Source organism: Panthera leo, chromosome A1, assembly GCF_018350215.1.
Source record: "Panthera leo isolate Ple1 chromosome A1, P.leo_Ple1_pat1.1, whole genome shotgun sequence".
Taxonomy (NCBI): domain Eukaryota; kingdom Metazoa; phylum Chordata; class Mammalia; order Carnivora; family Felidae; genus Panthera; species Panthera leo.
Window position 1 is genome coordinate 172842284 of NC_056679.1, and position 17457 is coordinate 172859740.

General features: G+C 52.9%; 3 protein-coding genes across 5 annotated transcripts; 2 read left to right on the top strand and 1 right to left on the bottom strand.

Annotated features, from left to right (window-relative positions):
- Nucleotides 1-2817: 2817 nt before the first annotated feature.
- Nucleotides 2818-7381, top strand: MXD3 (MAX dimerization protein 3). Its single transcript, XM_042945648.1, has 6 exons — nucleotides 2818-3066; nucleotides 3320-3425; nucleotides 4076-4105; nucleotides 4233-4347; nucleotides 6451-6634; nucleotides 6709-7381. Exons 1-6 carry the CDS (start codon nucleotides 2997-2999, stop codon nucleotides 6822-6824), a joined length of 621 nt encoding a protein of 206 aa, XP_042801582.1. The 5' UTR covers nucleotides 2818-2996; the 3' UTR covers nucleotides 6825-7381.
- Nucleotides 7382-7473: 92 nt separating this feature from the next.
- Nucleotides 7474-10857, bottom strand: PRELID1 (PRELI domain containing 1). The gene is made up of 5 exons (XM_042945634.1): nucleotides 10580-10857; nucleotides 9794-10019; nucleotides 8445-8558; nucleotides 8253-8331; nucleotides 7474-8022 (listed from the first exon to the last, which is right to left on the bottom strand). Exons 1-5 carry the CDS (start codon nucleotides 10669-10671, stop codon nucleotides 7874-7876), a joined length of 660 nt encoding a protein of 219 aa, XP_042801568.1. The 5' UTR covers nucleotides 10672-10857; the 3' UTR covers nucleotides 7474-7873.
- Nucleotides 10858-10940: 83 nt separating this feature from the next.
- Nucleotides 10941-15898, top strand: RAB24 (RAB24, member RAS oncogene family). 3 transcript variants are annotated; one of them, XM_042945714.1, is made up of 9 exons: nucleotides 10941-11208; nucleotides 11290-11438; nucleotides 11522-11590; nucleotides 11798-11876; nucleotides 11985-12052; nucleotides 12129-12228; nucleotides 12443-12493; nucleotides 12633-12695; nucleotides 12813-13185. In XM_042945714.1, the coding sequence occupies exons 2-9, from the start codon at nucleotides 11322-11324 to the stop codon at nucleotides 12875-12877; spliced, it is 612 nt and encodes a 203-aa protein (XP_042801648.1). In that variant the 5' UTR covers nucleotides 10941-11208; nucleotides 11290-11321; the 3' UTR covers nucleotides 12878-13185. The 3 variants fall into 3 exon arrangements, with proteins under 3 accessions (XP_042801648.1, XP_042801657.1, XP_042801641.1); XM_042945723.1 differs by lacking the exon at nucleotides 12813-13185 and adding an exon at nucleotides 15816-15898 and having other exon boundaries at nucleotides 10941-11438; XM_042945707.1 differs by having other exon boundaries at nucleotides 10941-11438.
- Nucleotides 15899-17457: the final 1559 nt, after the last annotated feature.

Consider the following 17457-nt stretch of genomic DNA (forward strand, 5'->3'; position numbering starts at 1 on the left):
TCTCTCTCCGTCCCTCCCCCGTTCATGCTCGATCTCTCCCTGTCTCAAAAATAAATAAACGTTAAAAAAAAACCAAAAAACCCAGACCACACTAACAACATCACTTAGCATTGATATATTATGAGGCTGGGAAGCATACATGAAATTGGGATCAAGAGAAAGAAAATAGGGCAGGAAAAAATATTTGAAGAAATAAAGACTGAAAAACTTTCCAGAAACTCACAACATTCTTAAGACAGATACAAAGAAGTCACACCCAGGTGTACCATAGCCAACAGCTGAAAACCATGATCAAGAGAAAACTTAAAAGCAGATAGAGGGAAATGACACATCCCTCCCCATCCTCCCCACCTGCCCTGTTTCCTGAGAGGTAGTGTTGCTTCCTGGCCCCCCCCCCCCCGGCTGGTGGCCCTGACCTTAGTCTCCGTGCTGTTTCTAGCTTGAATCCCACCCGTGACTTTCAGGATGAAGTTTCATCTTCAGTGTGATCACTGTAGTGCCCTTGCAGCTGCTCTGTCACTTCCCACAACTTCTAGTTGGAGTGTCTCTAGTTTTTCAAGTGTCCCTTGCTACCTTCTTCTGGGAACTCTCCTTCTTCAGAATCCCTCCCTGCCATCTTTCCCTCCACTCCAAGCTGGACCTCCTGGGTCCTAGAGGTCTGGGCAGTAGGTTTGTGCCTGCACTGTATGGGTACTGATGTTAGTGAAATAAAATTGGAAATTCATTCACAAGCCTTGTGTGGCATCCTTTCTTCAGACATAATTGACTGTGGGTGAGGGTTTAGAGAACCAGTCAGCCTACTGTGGGCCTTGCCAGCCTCTGGAGTCAGGCTGCACCATGCTCATTTTCTGTATGCTAGCCACATCGGCCTTCTTTTGGTCTGCATGCAGTCTTCAGCGTCAGGCCTTTGCACCTGTTGCTCCTCTGTGTGGAATTCTACATACCTCCTATACAGAGATTACACCTAGTCACCACTTGCCCAGAAAAACCTCTGACCACCTGGATTAGGACACACACATGCTTCTAAGAACTTGCCTTTACACTGTGTCTTTTCCTATGAGGACCTGTCCAAGTTGTAACTCTTTTGTGTGATTACTATGTCGATTCCTATCCCTCTTGCCTGTGAGCTCTGCAAAGGCAGGAACTCTGTCTGGTTTTGCCCATTTTGTATTCTCCAGTAACCAGCACAGAGTCTGGGGTCCAGTAACTGCTCTGGTAATACCTTGTGAGTGAATGGATGGGTGAATGGGTGGGCAGTTCCAACAGTAGTTTGGCCCTAGCATGTTAGTGGTTCCTCTAGGAGTGACTCCTAGAGAAACCCGAAGGTTTTTCCCCTCAAGGACTAACTGCTTTGTATCATGGGTTTCCCAGGACTCTTTTTTTTTTTTTTTAATGTTTGTTTATTTTTGAGAGAGATACAGAGTGCAAGCAGGGGAGGGGTAGAGAGAGAGAGAGAGACAGAATCTGAAACGAGCTCCAGGCCCCGAGCTGTCAGCACAGAGCCCAACGCGCTGCTCAAACTCATGATCAACTCAGGATCCGCGAGATCATGACCTGAGCCGAAGTCCGAGGCTTAACCAACTGAACCACCCAGGCGCCCCCCAGGACTGTCTCTTAATAAAAGAATCCTCCCTCTCCTCTTCCCTCTCCATTTCACACTCAGCCCCAGCCTGGCTTAATTCTCCACCCTGTAACAGCTGCTTTCATCTTCCTGTCTCCACAGTTAGGACTGTCACTGTTCCCGCAGGTTTGGCACACCTACTGGTGCTGCCCTTAGAAGTCACTGCATATACTCCTTTAGAAAGCTAAAACGTCATGTTAAAGAAGTGGCCCTGAACTCAGGCAGCCAGGGGCTCTGTGGGAGGAAGAAACCTGCGTCTGGTTGCCCTGGCCTCAGAAGTCAGCTGCAGCGTACTGGGCACAGATGGGCAAGGGCTCTTGTCCTGCGACAGCGCTGTCGTCACAGGGCTTCCTGAACTTACAGGAGCGAGATCACTTCCCAGTCACACGGCTGAGAAGCAGCAGGGACAGGAGAGGAACCCAACCTTGTCGGCTCCAGAACCCAGGGCTCCCCTACAAACTAGGTCGCCTGCTTCCAGAGTATGGCCTGGTTTGTGAAGTTGGTACCCCCTGCTGACATTTTCCTAGCAACAATAGTTTCCCTGCAGATGAGGGGGAGGAGGAGCCAGGAGACCATTCCCCTTCACCACAATAGGAAGCTGAGGCCTAGCAGGGGTCTACAGGGGCAGATGGCAGGCAGGCTAGGGCACAGACCCCCGAGCCTTGGGAGCTGGATCCGTGCCCCCTCCCCTGGCGCCTGCGCACTGCAGTTCCGTTCCCGCCCAACCCCGCCCAATCGCCCGGGTTTTCAAATTTGAAACCTGCTCCTTTTCCCGCCCGAACTTGTAGGGCAGCGGAGGGGGAGGGTGGGGCCGAACGCAGCCAATAGTGCCTCACAAGCTCCCCGGCCCCGCCCTGAAGGTGACGACAGCAAGCCGCAGTAGGCAATGGGCAAATGGGCAAAGGTGCCCGCTGGCCCCGCCTCCGTGGCGCCCACGTGCAGCAGTCGAGCTGGGGCCTCCCAGAGACCACGGGTGCCCGGATTACCATTAGGGGCAGAGTCTTCGCTATCAACTCCGGGCTGGAAACTGAGGCCCTGATACTCCAAGTAGTCGGCGTGGGGTCGCTGAACGAAATGGGCAAGATGCGGCCCCATTCAGCCTGGGGACTCACTCAAAAACTGGGCCTGGAGGAAGCGCCCGTGGCAGCCCTGGGAGTCTGAGGGGCCGGGCTGGCTCGTGGAGGTGGGCTGCGGTTCCCTGGTCCCTTTCCAGAGGGGCGGGGCCAAGAACTGGGCCGTCCGGGGGCGGGGTGTCTCGGAGGCGGTGCCGGGGCCCCTGTGTTTGTTGCACCGTGTCAGTTACATTGTAACAAAAGTGGTGCAGCCGCTCTTAGGGCCAGCACTTTAGGCCCGCTCGCCACCAGCTGTCTCCGACATGGAACCTGTGGCCAGCAATATCCAGGTCCTGCTGCAGGCGGCCGAGTTCCTAGAGCGCCGCGAGAGAGGTGAGGAAGAAATATTGGTCAGACTCCAGGCAGCAACCTCGCTGACACAGGCCTAGACTAGACTTGGCTCCCAACTGGAAGGACGCATGCATGGCCTTAGGCAGTAACCCTGAGGCACCCTTTCTCAGTTTGGCGGGGTGGTGGGGTTGGGAAAATGGCCCTGGCGCCAAAAACCCTTCCCTGACCGTGCCTTGCCAGGGGCGCCTTCAGGGACCAGCCCCAGCCTGAAGCGGGCGGGGGCTGTCTCTGGCAGAAGCTGAGCATGGCTACGCGTCCCTGTGCCCGCACCGCAGTCCGGGCCCAGTCAACAAGAGGAGGAAGCGATCCCCCCAAGCTTCTGGCACGCTGGACAGTGGGCGGTGAGGAGTGCTGGGGACGGTGGGGAGAGGAGGGGGGATGGGTCCCTTCATCGGGCCTCACCTTTGCCCACTTCCTCCTTGTTGCTTGCATCTCTGGGCCAGATCCTTACCCTGGAGGCAGTTCAGACCTCTCCTGCCATCTCCTCACTCCCCTCTATTCGTTCAGGGACTATTTCTTGAGCACCCCTGTTGTGTCAGGAGCTATAAATAGGATACTTCAGGGTCCTTCTTCCACTCACACTAGCACACTCCACATCTCACTCCACTCGATTTCTCCCACAGGCTTCCTCCTCTTCTCTCGTGTCAGCCCTTTGCACATGCTATTCCCTCCAATTTTAATGCCTCTCCTTCCACTACCCACTTTGGATAGCTTGTTTCTGGCCCAGCTCAACTGTCATCTCTGCCCAGGAAGCCCTTCCTGACTGCTGGTAGGTGGCCTCTTTCGGACCCCACAACCACCTGGGCAGGCCTCCCAGCTTTTGGCCCCATTTGTCTCTTTCTCTCCTGGGGATTCCAGTGCCCAAGGCCGGCACAAAATCCCCACATTGGGCTAGTTTGGAGCAGACAACTATAGTGGATTTTAAGCCCCTGGGGCTGAGGGTGTGGTAGTAGCTGACACCCCCTCACCCCATCCTCCCTGGCATTGACAGGTCTGTGCACAACGAGCTGGAGAAGCGCAGGTGAGTCCTAGCTTTGCCTGACATCACCAGGCCCCAGGAACCACCTCCCTCTGGCCTCCCCTCCCCTACTGCCCCTGTGGCCAGCAAGGCTGGGCTGGCACTGCCCTCCAGACCCCTTCCCCTGCAGGAGGGCCCAGTTGAAGAGGTGCCTGGAAGAGCTAAAACAGCAGATGCCCCTCGGGGCTGACTGTGCCCGGTACACCACACTGAGCCTTCTGCGCTGGGCCAGGATGCATATCCAGGTATGGAGCTACCCCTGCACCCTGGGGCCAACCTGCCAGAACTCCTGAGAGGTATAGTAGGGAGGGGCTGAGTGGAACTGGGGAGAGAGGCCTGAGGTCATAGGTCAACAGTGTGACATGGGACAGTTCTCTATGCTTTTAGCTTCCATATGTGTGAAGTAGGAAGAAAAGCAGAAAGTAAGGATTGTTATGAGGCTTGAGTTTGCTCAGTAAATGTTCACAGCTATTACAGCTATTATATCACTTCAATCCTAACTGGCAAGTCACTTAGCCTCTCTGGACTTTACCCTCCTCTGTAAGGAGAGACATGTCTGTTGACAATATTTTGATGTGTCATGTGTCAGGGTCCCTAGAACTGCAGAGGGCTGGTTTTCACTCTCCCACTCTCCCATCCTTCAAGGCCTCCGGTTCTGAGCCCTCTACTCTAATACCATTTTGGAGAGTAGTTCCAGAGGCCAGGAGAGGGGAAGGTCAGAGGAAGTCAGTCACCTATCCTCCCAGGGCCCTTCCGCTGCCTGGGCTAAGCTCAGCACCCCCTGGTGGACAGGAGTGGGGTATGCCCCAGGCAGCACCCCTACTCCCACCCCCAATGGGAGCTTAGGGAATGGACTAAAAGTGGCCTTGGAAACAAGAGGCCTTTTCTTGTCCTTTTGGCCCTTTTGGCCTAGGAAGAAAATGGCACAGGAGGCTAAGGACCAAGCAGCACAGCTAATGAGAGGCAGAATCATAACCCAGGCCCAAGTTCCCTGATTTGCAGTTTCCTTCAAGTGTTTATTGAGCACCTGTTCTACCAGGACCTGTTGTAGGCACCAGGGGTTGTGGTAGAGAGATCCATGTGCTTATGCAGCAAGTAAATCACGGTGTAGGGAACGTCAGCACCACCCCATAGTGCCTGCATCCCTGGACTCTGTTGAAGGACACCCTGGTCAGGTAGCAGGCCCATTTCTCACATGGAGCTTGCCTGGTGTGGTTCTTGGAGAGATAACGTGTGCCCCTTGGGTGCTGGCTGGCTGGCCCATGGGCAGGAGCTAGGGATTGCTCCTTCCTTGAAGTCCTATATCCCCTGTCCTGGCCCTACCTGTTTTGCCTTCTCCAGGCCATCTTCCATCGTCTTCCATCTTGCCCTAGAATGTTCTTTGTAGCACATAGATCTCCTTAGGTCTACTGCTGGAAACCTTCCGTGGCTCTTGACAGGACAGTCCGTTCCTGCAAAACTGCAGGCCCTTCACAACTCAGGCCTTGCTACTGGTCAGCTTTTGGTCTCCCATATCCCTGTGCCCCACCAGAAAAGCTTAAGTCTCCATGCTCTTCTCAGTTTCCCTCTGCTATGATGCTTCTTCCTGCCCCATTTTGCCTAGGCAGCTCTTACTTATCCTTCTGCACCCAGTACAAATGTCCCCTCATCCAGTACTCCCCTTCTTGTTGACTAATGCAGACTTCTGCCCACCAAAGGCTCTGGTGGGAAGACCCTTGGCCCTCCAAGTCCCTGGAACCCAGGCTGGCAGAGCTTGAGGAGGATTAATGCTGAAGGCGCAGGGTTCCTGGAAGAGTCTTGACTAGGAGTCACAAACTGGTAGCCTCGGTTTGGTCTATAGTTTTCTAAAAATTTATATTAGTTGGCAGCACTTAAAAGGACATTTGACATGAAAAAGTCTGACTTTCCAGCTTCTCTTAAAGAAATCAGGATGTCTGGCAGCACCAAGTCCATTTGCATGTGGCTGTAACTGGCTATTACCTGGAGGTGGCCACCTTGAGTCGTGGTGCCCACTTGCAGGTGTGTGGCAGTCCTCCCCAAAACCTGCTGCTCGCCACTACAAGACTCCGTTCACATCGCTGGACCAGGCTCTGAAGGCCTGAGATCGTGGTGCCCGCCCTCCCCAACTCCTCAACACCTCAACACCTCAACACGAGAGCGTTCACAGGCCATTTACATGGACCCAGAGGGCAGGAGGGCTGGCTTCCCAGAAGATGCGGGAGCTCTCTGGGGCCCAAATTTAGACGCCCCTGGTCGGGAGCAGACAGTCACTGTTGAGGTGTGGTGGGATGAACCCCGGGCCCCCAGGCAGCTGACCCCACAGCCCCTTGCTCCCTTGGGACCTGCAGAAGCTTGAGGAGCAGGAGCAGCAGGCGCGGCGGCTCAAGGAGAAGCTGCGCAGTAAGCAGCAGAGCCTGCAGCAGCAGCTGGAGCAGCTCCGGGGGCTGGCAGGGCCAGGTGAGAGGGAGCGGCCGCGGGCAGACAGCCTGGACTCTTCAGGCCTCTCGTCGGAGCGTTCGGACTCAGACCAAGGTGAGTGCTCCGAAGCTGAGGGGTTGTGTAGACTGAGTGGGCCGGGTCTGCTGACTGGACCCTTCCCTGTGTAGAGGAGGCAGAGGTGGACGTGGAGAGCCTGGTGTTCGGGGGCGAGGCTGAGCTGCTGCGGGGCTTCGGCGCAGGCCAGGAGCACAGCTACTCACACAGCAGAACCACCTGGCTATGACCTTCACCGCCCCAAAGTGGGCCTCTACCCTCAGACTACTCTCCGCTCTGCCGGCAGGAGTCCTCCCCAAAGCCTCAGGGGCTGCTCGGAGTCACCTCCTGTTGCAATGGACTAAAAGGACCCTTGTGTGGGAATAGGTGCCTGCCCCCAACCTTGCCGCCGGCTGTCCCTCCTGGGGGAGGGGTGCCTGGGTTTCCCCTGAGCCCCATGGGGCAGGCAGCTTAGGCCTGGGCCACTCTTCCAGGCCTTTTTTTTGTAGCACTTGGCTCTGCTGTCCCCAAGGGGGCAGGAAGCCTCTTGGGCCCTCACATTCCTTCCTAGACAAGGCTCTCTGGCCTTTGTCCCAGATACTGTACAGTATTTTCATTAAAAGCCTCTTTACTAACTTCCTGTACATGGTCTTGCCCGATGAAAATGGGGAACTCCCAGCTGCAGACAAACTGGAAAAGAGGAAATGAGATCAGTAGCAATTACTGACACTGTTGACCATACCAGCCGTGTCCCTTTAATTTTCACAGTTGGGGGCTGTCTGTCCCCAGTTCATGGGCAGGACGAGGCTGAGTGAGATGACTTGCCTGAGGTCCAAAGCCAGGAGAGCACAGAGTCAAGATTCAAACTAAAGCTTTCTGACTCCAGAGCTAGGGCTGACTGAATTCAACAAGTATTTATTGAGTGCCTGTTATGTGCTAGGCATTGTTCCAGGTACTTGGGACACATCAGAGAGTGCAATAAAGGTCCCTGCCCTCATGGAGCTTACAGTCTAGCATTTATTACCACTGCATCTGCACAATGCCTGTGACCCTGGGCACTTCACCGCGCCTCTCTGTGCCTGTCCTCAGCTGCCCGATGCGGGAGTAAGCAGGCCCAGCTCAGACATGGTAACATGCCTGGTGCACTGTAAATGGCAAACGGGACACCCACCCCCAACCCACCACCCAGACAGTAGAAAGGGCTGGAAGTTGACTTTTAATAATAAAGTACAAGGGGGAAAGGGTAGAGGGATTTGAGCCGGGTGGTCAGGTGTCCTACCGCACCAGGGCCTGGGCTAGCTACACAAACTGCTGCTGCTGCTGCTGCTGCTTGGTGGCCGCCTTGCTGGCAAGGTCCTTGGCCTTCTCTGTAGCTGCCAGTGCCGTCTCCTTTGCCTTCTCCTTGGCCTCCTTGGCTGTCTCAACAAGGGTTTTGGAAGGGGCCTCACCTGCAGCAAAGGGCAGGGGCTGGCTTCAGAGGATGCCAAGAGACCTATTTCATCACCCCTCCATGACACTCACCCTCTTTGGGCCAGGCCCCATTGGAAAGGTGGTATTTGCCCCAGGGGAGAGATCAGGAGTCCCAGGCTTAGAGTGGGGTGGTGATAGCCACAGACTCCACACAAATCAGGGCAGCTAGGACTTGACTCCAGCTTCTCTTTGTGCCCAGAGCCCTCACCTTGCAGCTTGGCCAAGATGTATTCAAAGCCCTTCATAGTCTTGGTCACGTTGCTTTTGAACCGGGCAAGGCCAAATTCCTGGCAAAAGAAGAAAGGGGTAAAGCTTTGGAGCTTCCCACTGATCCCTAGCCAAGCCTTTGTGCCAAATGTCTGGGCCCCCAAAGACCCAGCACCCCCACAAAGCTGCTCACCTGGACAGCTCTGGAGACACCAAATAAACTAGAGGAGACCCAGGCTTCCCGGCGGATTTCGGTCCAGCCGCTGTTATCAGAGTTCACACAGTAAACACATCGTTCCTCCACCACCTGTGCGGGGAATCAGGCCAACCACAACTGTAGGGGTGTCTTTCACTTTACCAAACTTGCACATCAATGTGATCCCCTGCCTCTCTTTCACAAGGTAAGGCAATAAAATGAAAACGTACTTCTTTCACTTACTGTATGCCAAATCTGCATTTTAGGAAGAGCAAGAACATAAAAAAGGCCATTTTGCTAACACCTCTCCTCTAACTCTTCAAACTAAAAGGCATACAGACTCGAGATCAGTAGGGTGCCTTCCAGCTCTATCCTGGTCCTGGATTTTGTTTGCTAGGTTTCCATGCAGTGCTTTTAGCCTGCCTTCCACCACTACAGCTCTTGAGCTCCCATTTCCAAAATGGAAATCTGGCAATCGTCACAGCTCATTATCAGAGAAGTGGACCAGTATTTCCAAAAGAAACATTTAAAACACATGTCTTGACAGCTGGATCACTATCTTTGTAATTTATAAAAACAGGTTATGCCCTCAGGATAGTCTGCTGTGAAGCCTTCAGAAAACTCTGGGGGAGAATATCAAGGTGCCTGCTCACTCTGTGACCTTGCAGGACACTTCCCCTCTCTGAACCTCACTTCCCTCTTTGCATAATAGAGAGTAATACCCACCTTTCCAGGGTCACTGTGAAGATTAGCTGAGAAAGAGAATGAAGAGTTCTCTGAAAGCTTTTAGAATATTCACAAGCGAGAAAATACTGCACTAGCTTTCTTTAAAGTTTTCAAGCTTTTTTATGTGCAAAAAATCAAAACGTGTATGAACCTCTTCCACCAAAATCTCAGACAAAAATCCATTACATAAGACAGATAAATGTCTTAATAAACATCATAAGACAGAACTCCTCTAATTATGGGGCAAGAGGCCCAGAACCTCTCCCCTCTGAGGCACAAAGGAATTCCTTATGGCTTGATGGACTCATGTTTGAAAATTACCACCTCCCTTCCTCAGCATCACTCCTGTGAGCCCAAACTATACATGTGCCAGGCACAGTGAGGGTACTCTGTATTTAGTACTTGGAACAACTCTGTAGAACAGGTACCCTCAGTATCAATGAGTTAAAAGACTGGTCCAGAGATACTAACCAGCTGAAAAGATCATCTGAGTTACACTCTAGAGCTATCACTCCCTAGTAACAGATCTGCCCCAGACTATAGAAGTTCCTTCATGGCTCCCTAGCCACAGGTACCTGGAGTTTTCTACTTCTGGGGGAACAAGGGGAGGGTAGTCTCACCATCAGCCGGGCATGGTTGATGTTCCAGGTGAAGGTGGTCATGGTCTGGTTCTGCGGGTCCACAATAGAATCCTCCAGGATGTACACCGAGTGAGCAACATTGGCAGGAAACAGTCGCTCGGCCCAGCGGGGCATCCTGTTAGTCTTGGTCAGGAGACGCCGGGACAGGAGCTTCTGGTCAGGGGTCACCTCCCGGTGCACTATGTCTTCCGTCAAGACATGTTTGCTGCAAAGAGTAAAGGTGACTCTAGGGAGCATGCCGCCTGTTGGGTTTCCCATTTGGAGCCTCCTGGCCCAGAATGGCCATGCCTTCCCCAAACTCGGCACGATCACCTGCAGTGATAAGTGGCGTGCCTCGGACCTGATCTAGAGTTCGTTGAGCCTATCCGCAGGCAAATTCCAACTCCCGCCCCCCTCGCTGACCGGTCCAGCTGGACCTCATGATTTATTACACCCGTGGAGAATGCCACAGGCACTGGAGTTGGCCAACGCCCGGATTTCCAACCTCAAGATCCCTCCCAACTCAAGTTCCCCCGCCTCTTCCTGTCTCACCACCCCGAAATGAGAGAACCTTGGACTACAGCCTCAAGTAAACCACCGCCCAGGCCCAGCCTCTTTCCACTACCTTGCAGGCCTGGCCGCTTCCCGGATAGGGTTTTCTTAACCTACAGATGGCCACGGTTCCGCCGATCCCCTACCTCCGACTCGATGTCGAGTCCTTCCCGGCCCCACACTTCGATCTCCAAACAGCGAGAGGGGAGGACTGCTCTTTCCAGGGCCACGTACCTATAGGGATTCGGGTACCGCTGCCAGAAGGCAGCGAACACTTGGTCCCAGGAACTCCGGAGCACGCTCTGGCCCAGGAAATACTTCACCATCGTCCCGGCCGGGGCGGGCTCAGCGTCCAAGCAGCATCAGGGGTGCAAAGCCCGGGGTGGGCACGCGGAGGCCGGGCCGCGGCTCGGCGCACGCCCTCCAGGCTCGCAGCTCAGTCACCACCGCACCGCGCCCAAGAAGCCGTCGCCGCCATGAGGAGTTGTCCGGCCGCGCGCAACTTCCGGCGCATCCGCGCAGTACCCACCACTTCCGGCGCCCGCACACGTGATCCCGCGGCCCCGCCCCTCCCTCCTCACCCCTCCCCCTCCCCCGCGGGAGTCGCGGAGCTGCGGGTCTGACCCAGGTTGAAAGGGCCCCAGGTTCCGTGGGGAATCCGTGCGGGAACGACGCCTAAGCCCAGCAAACGAGCTGGGCGGTGGCGTGCGGCGTGCGGCGCCGTTAAGGGCGCTGCCGCGCGCGCTCTCAGGCCGCCCCGAGTCCTGGGGGGACTTCGAAGGAGGATCCGCGCCTGGGGCCAGAGAACGGGGCAGACGGGGGCACTGCCGGAGGCCGAGCCGACGCAGTGTCTCCAGTCGTAGGTTGGTGCCTGGGGTCGGGGACCGAGGTTTGGGCGCTGCCTGCCTGAGCGGAGATCCGGGTTTGCCTCCGCCCCCGCTCAGGACCCTGACGCGGGTGAGGCGGCCCCGGGAGCATGAGCGGGCAGCGCGTGGACGTCAAGGTGGTGATGCTGGGCAAGGAGTACGTGGGCAAGACGAGCCTGGTGGAACGATACGTGCACGACCGCTTCCTGGTGGGGCCCTATCAGAACGTGAGTGCGCTCCGCGGGGCCGGGCACGAGTGGGAGGGAGCTGACCGGCACCCGCGGCCCTGATCGCTTCCCCCTGATTGCAGACCATCGGGGCCGCCTTCGTGGCCAAGGTGATGTCCGTTGGAGACCGGACGGTGACTTTAGGTATTTGGGTAAGTCCCCTGGGCAAGTAGTCCTGAGATCACCCAATCCTGAGGAGGCTTAGGTTCTCCTATTACTGACTAACTTGTCTCTTAGAGGCCGTTCTCTAAACCCCAGTTTAAAAATAGGGGTCTGAAGGACGTGATAGTAGTTTGCAGTCTTGGGGAGTATACTGCTCAGTAACTCAGGCCAGGGCTAAGCCGCTCCCTGCCCTTCAGGACACAGCAGGCTCTGAGCGCTACGAGGCGATGAGCCGAATCTACTACCGGGGTGCCAAGGCTGCCATCGTCTGCTACGGTAAGAGAGGCTCTGGCCTGTTCCTCAAACAAGAAGGGTTGGGTGTCAGGCCGGCCTTAGAGAACAGCCCCTGACCCTTGGTGTGTTTCCTGTGCGTCCCACATCAAGACCTGACGGATAGCAGCAGCTTTGAGCGGGCAAAGTTCTGGGTGAAGGAACTGCGCAACCTAGAGGAGGTAAGTGCCAGACCTCACCAGAGGACCAGAGGCTGGTGGTCCATGGGAGTGACCCTGACCTTGCCTTCTGCTCCAGGGCTGTCAGATCTACCTGTGCGGCACCAAGAGTGATCTGCTGGAGGAGGACAGGCGGCGTCGACGTGTGGACTTCCACGACGTCCAGGACTATGCAGACAGTAGCTATTCCTCAGCTCTCTGGGGGTGGGGGAAGTGGCTGCTTGGGTGGATCATAAAATAGGGACTGCCTTAGCTGCCATGGCAAGATCCCTTGGGAAAGTCTTCTGGCCTCCCTGAATGTGTGGGGTCCATTAAGATTCCCTGAATTGCTAGCCTTCCCCTTTTTGTCCACCTGATTCTCAGGTAGGAGGCTTTAGTCATTTCTCCTTACAGATATCAAAGCTCAGCTCTTTGAAACATCCAGCAAGACAGGCCAGAGTGTGGGTGAGTGCTGTCCTGGGCCTCACAGCAGAACAGGCAGGGGCACCAGAGGCGGCAGAGAAGAGCCTAGAGGGCTGGGTTATTGGGTGATTCCAGGGTTACTGGCTTTGAGCCCTCACTGACTTGTCCTTTTTCCTGCCAGACGAGCTCTTCCAGAAAGTGGCAGAGGATTACGTCAGTGTGGCTGCCTTCCAGGTGATGACAGGTGTGTGCTTCCCCAGCCTCTCTGGAGACTTCCTCTAGGCCCGCTGCATCTTGCCCCCTTCACAAGTTACCTGATCCCCAAACAGAATGGTGCTAAGTTGCCACCTCTCTTTGACAGAGGACAAGGGCGTGGACCTGGGCCAGAAGGCAAACCCCTACTTCTACAGCTGTTGTCATCACTGAGTCACCACCGCTCAGCTCACCTGGCCTGGGGGGCTGAAGGGGATATTAAAGGGATTGCCCCAGAAGAGCTAGACCTAGCTCTCATCTGGGGTTGAGTGGTCAACTGTCTGAGCTACCCCCAGTCCCCATGGCAGCAGGGGTGGCACCTGCCTGTGCTGGCCCATGGAATGGAGGCAGCATTGGTCTGACTGATGGGCACGAGGAGGGTAAAGGCTTATTTGGACCCAGGCTCCTGCCCTGGACAGCACTTGTGTCTTCAGATTATTTAAGTGGCTTCTGATTTGTAAATAAAATCAATGCACTGTGAATCACACTCAGCCCCTCTCCCTGCTGTGCCAAGACACCTAGTTCTTTCTGGGACCACCTGGCTGTCCTAACTTCCTATATTAAGGCTCCTACCAGCTCTTACTCTTTTGGAAACCAAGTAACTTCACCCCAGGGATGCAGCTGAGATAATAGAGAAACAAAAGGGCTTTTTCCTGTTCTTTAGGGGAGACAAAGATAGGTGAGAGGTTGTGGTTGGGGCAACGCAAAGCAAAGCTCACGATTCCATCTTGGTGTCGAGAAGAGCAAGGTTTAAATGGTGTCCAGAGATCAAAGGGTCAAGTACTCCTACCTCAGACTGGCTGGTTCTACCACTACTGTCATGTCTAGGTCCATGAGTCATGTCTGTGGCTCAGATCCTAAGCTTCTCAGCAGTATCTTACAATGTGGTTTAATGGAAGAAGAATCCTACATTCTGCAAGACAGAAAGGTCTTTTAGATCCAGACTGGGATCCAGTTCAGCTATCAACAGAAAAAGGACCTGAACTCGGCCTGAGTTTCTCATCTGTAAAATGAGGTGACCATCACCCAGTTCAGGATGCTGAAGATCCAGAGCAAAAAGTAACTCTAGGACTGAATGCTTGTCTTCTCACGCTACCCCCCGCCCCAGGGCTTTGTGCTGAAGGGGTAGGAAGTTCAGGACTAGGTCAGAAGGAGAGACAGACTCCGAAGATTCCCTCAAAGTATATTTTTGGGCCTTAGAAGTATCAGGCATTACTGTACACAGGGCTGATGCTTCCTCTTCAACTAAAAAGCATATGGCAGTTCTTTCTAGTATGGGAGGCCTAGGCCAGGTCTTCTACAGTGCCTAGCACCTATCTCTGAAGAACTAAAAACCTGGCCAGAATGGCCAGACTCACACTCAGAAAGTACTATGGTTCCACTTCCCTTTTTAAAACCAATTCCTCAAAAATACCCTTCCTTTATGGGTAATGGAAGCTTCCTGTATAGGGGCTAAAACAGACACCAGCCATTCCCAAAGGAAGTGAAAAACATTCTGGCAGATGGTGGCTGCAGGGAGAAAACCCACACAACTCCTGGGAGATGCTTAGAGGAGAGGCTCACCTCCACCAAGTCCCGGACCTGGGAACTATCTCAGGGGCTGGTTCTGCTCTCACCCAAACACATCCTCCCTCCTGTTAAAGCTACATCTCCCCACGGACAACAAACAAAACACAGGGCAAGGGCCATAAGAGTAAAGTTAAACTTTACTTTACAGTAATTTTTCTATATACAAAGAATTACAGTACATGTTTATGGGGACTCCTACAGGGCTCCCCTCTTTTTCACTAAGAGTTTCACTTACAGCTGACCATCTATGGGGGGAGGGGGCAAAAGACCAGTGATGGACCTCAGCCGACACCCCCCCCCCCCCACAACCCTTTCTTAAAAATATAGAGATCTCTATTGTCAGCTTGTTTCTTTGCCAAGACTTAGCTGCTCTTCCATGAGCTCCTGTGTGCTGCACTCATCCATCTTCAACACACTCCTCTACATGCACACACAGGCAGCACCCACCTTGGACCTGGAGACCGCCTGTTCTCTGCCCCTCCCCTGGAAGTTTAAAGCACCAGGACCATTCACTTCTGCTCCTACTCCCTGGGCTCATCTCCTGTCCACAAAGCTTTACTGGACTTCCAGCGTGTTACACCTGAAGCCCCTCAATAGCCTGAAGTTTTGAAAGCCATGGGAAAGCAGCTCCAGAGAAGGGACCATGTAAGAGTTTAACATGATTTTGCTTATGCTGGTAGGAAACATTTCTTCTCAGGCGGTGGATTTCTAATTAAAATAAACTCTTTCCACCTCCTTAAGAAATATTACCCTTAGTCTTCATAAGCAATAGAGGTGCTCCCATGAGAGTGGAAGAGGTAGAGAGGGGCAGAAGGTAACCGAAGGAGAACCCCACAGTAGGAGCTCTCTACCAACCTGTCCTAGGCAGTGTGGACGGAGACTACACCAGGTGACAAGGTGACACCAGCCCTGAGAAACTCAATGACCACCCTCGTCTGGATACAGCATCTCTTCCATTTAGGACTGCGCTGAACCACTCCAGGGTTGGGTGCAGGATTCACTGAGGCTCTGCCTTCTTCTCTAATAGAGCCTCAAAGAAACCATTCCACATGAAATTTCTTCCTCCCAAACAGGAACCCGGGTTTCTCAAGTCACCAGTCCCTCACCCCTTGGCAGTGCTTATTTATACCAGAAAATTAGCACCATCATTACATTTTTTTGTGTGTGTTCAAAGCAATTATCTATTCTTATTTCAATTGTACTACAGCAACCTCTGGCCCTGCTGCACTGGCCCTAGGAAGCTCGGCTGAGAGCTCACTGGCTGTAGCCAATGAAAGTCTCATGCAGCAGCTACCTAGCTCTAAGTGATCTGGAATGTCTAGCTCATGAAGCAGCCCAAGCATTATTCAGCAGGAAAAGGGGCTGTGGCAGCTCCTTTCTTGTCATGATCTCAGGTTAGGACACTGGGTCACTCTGACCTCCTGGTTGACAAACCCCAAGAGGATGACAATATCCCCCAAAAAGCCTTAGGAGAAAACCCACTTTATAGGAGCTGAGGGCAAAATCCATCCACATTTAGTGCTTTCCTGATTCCTCTCCACAGGGGAAGCTGCCAGGACCAGACTTCCTTCCTGCCATTCTGTTCTCATGATGTGACCTGGGAGTCCAGCTCCAGTAAGTAGATGCTGCTGAGCCTGGAAAAGGATCGCTGATGCACTTCGTGCCCTGACTGTAGTGTGGGGTAGAGAATGTGAAGATAAAACAATTATTTCCATCAATGCTAAAGATGCAGATTTGGTAGTTTTTCATTAGAGGATCAACACAGTGATGTAAATCACCTCAAACTCAGTAACTTCAGGGGGAAGCAGACATTTAAAAACCTGGGATGCTTCTGTAGCAATGACAGCTATTTTGCTATTACAATGGGTTTGCTCCAGGAGAAGCAAATGAGGCTTTGAATTCAAATTTCAACAGTTTTTCTGACTTAACAGGGCTAGGAGACATATTGGTTCTTTAGTTACCTATGGAAGCCAGCCATGGCTTCCCCCTCTGAAACATTTCCTGAGGACTGGCTTAGAGGCAGACACTCTTGAGATCCTGATTTCCAGGCCCTTGGCCAAATACCAAAATACCATCCTGCACAAAGATCAGGAGTTTCTAAGAGAAAAGCTTTCCTTTTAACTGCCAATTCACGCCCTCTGGAACAAAGGTCTCAGTACAAGACTCCAGGAGAGTCCCCAAGGGCTGGCAAGGTCACTCCCTCACCACTGTCCTTCATGCAAGGGTCTCAATTTCCCAACAGACCAGTCCTTCTGACTCTGCTTCTAATTGTATGGTGACTGCTTTCATGATGTTAACAATCTGGTATCAGATGCTGCTATCAGTGGGCCTGATAGCTCAATTTCTAGTTTCCATTCCACCTAAGAGTCTTTCAGTAACCCTCACAAAAGCCTGGCTGTCCATCCATTTAGATAAAGAACTGCCACCATCCCCCACCCCAAACCAAGCACAACTCAAAAGTTGTTTTCCCAGGCAAGTCTGGAAGGAAGTTTCCAGTAAATGGTGGAGAATGGAAAGAACCAAAACAAAATCACAAAGTGGCCAATCATGGCCCACCTTTCCCTTAACTCCTTGTCCTAGAGCGGCTGTCAAGTCAATTACCTACCAAAGCCTACTTCAGAGAAGCTATTTAAGGATCAAACTTCTCCACTTAAAATTTTTTTACATAGCCTGCACATACCCCGCCCCCCCCAAATTCACAGTTTATTTCATGAAACAAAGAGCTACGGTAATTTAACACACAACATAGTGAAAGGAGATTCTGACAGTGCAGTGCGAATATCTTTTTCTGATCACAACTACTGATGACAGGAGAGAAAAGGGCACAGGACTGGCACCAAGCAAACCCTACTCATACAGCCTAAGAGATTAGGGAAAGGGACCTACTAGCTGCAGTTATATACTTATTATTCTCACACATGATAAATACTTAATATAGTGAACTTTAATGTTCTGGGTGGATTTCTTTAAAAATATCTTTTCCATGGTTTAAAATTTTTTTTAAAAGAAAATAAGATGCTTTGTTTTCTCTTCCTTTTGAATAAAGAGCATTTCCTCTCTCATGATGTGGGAAGAGAGGATGAAAAGGGGAGAACTAGGCAGGTGGAATTTACAGAGGATATTCCGAGGTCTAAGTGAGATGCAGAGGTATGCCCCTAAACTTGGGACAGCCCTGCCCAGCCTCG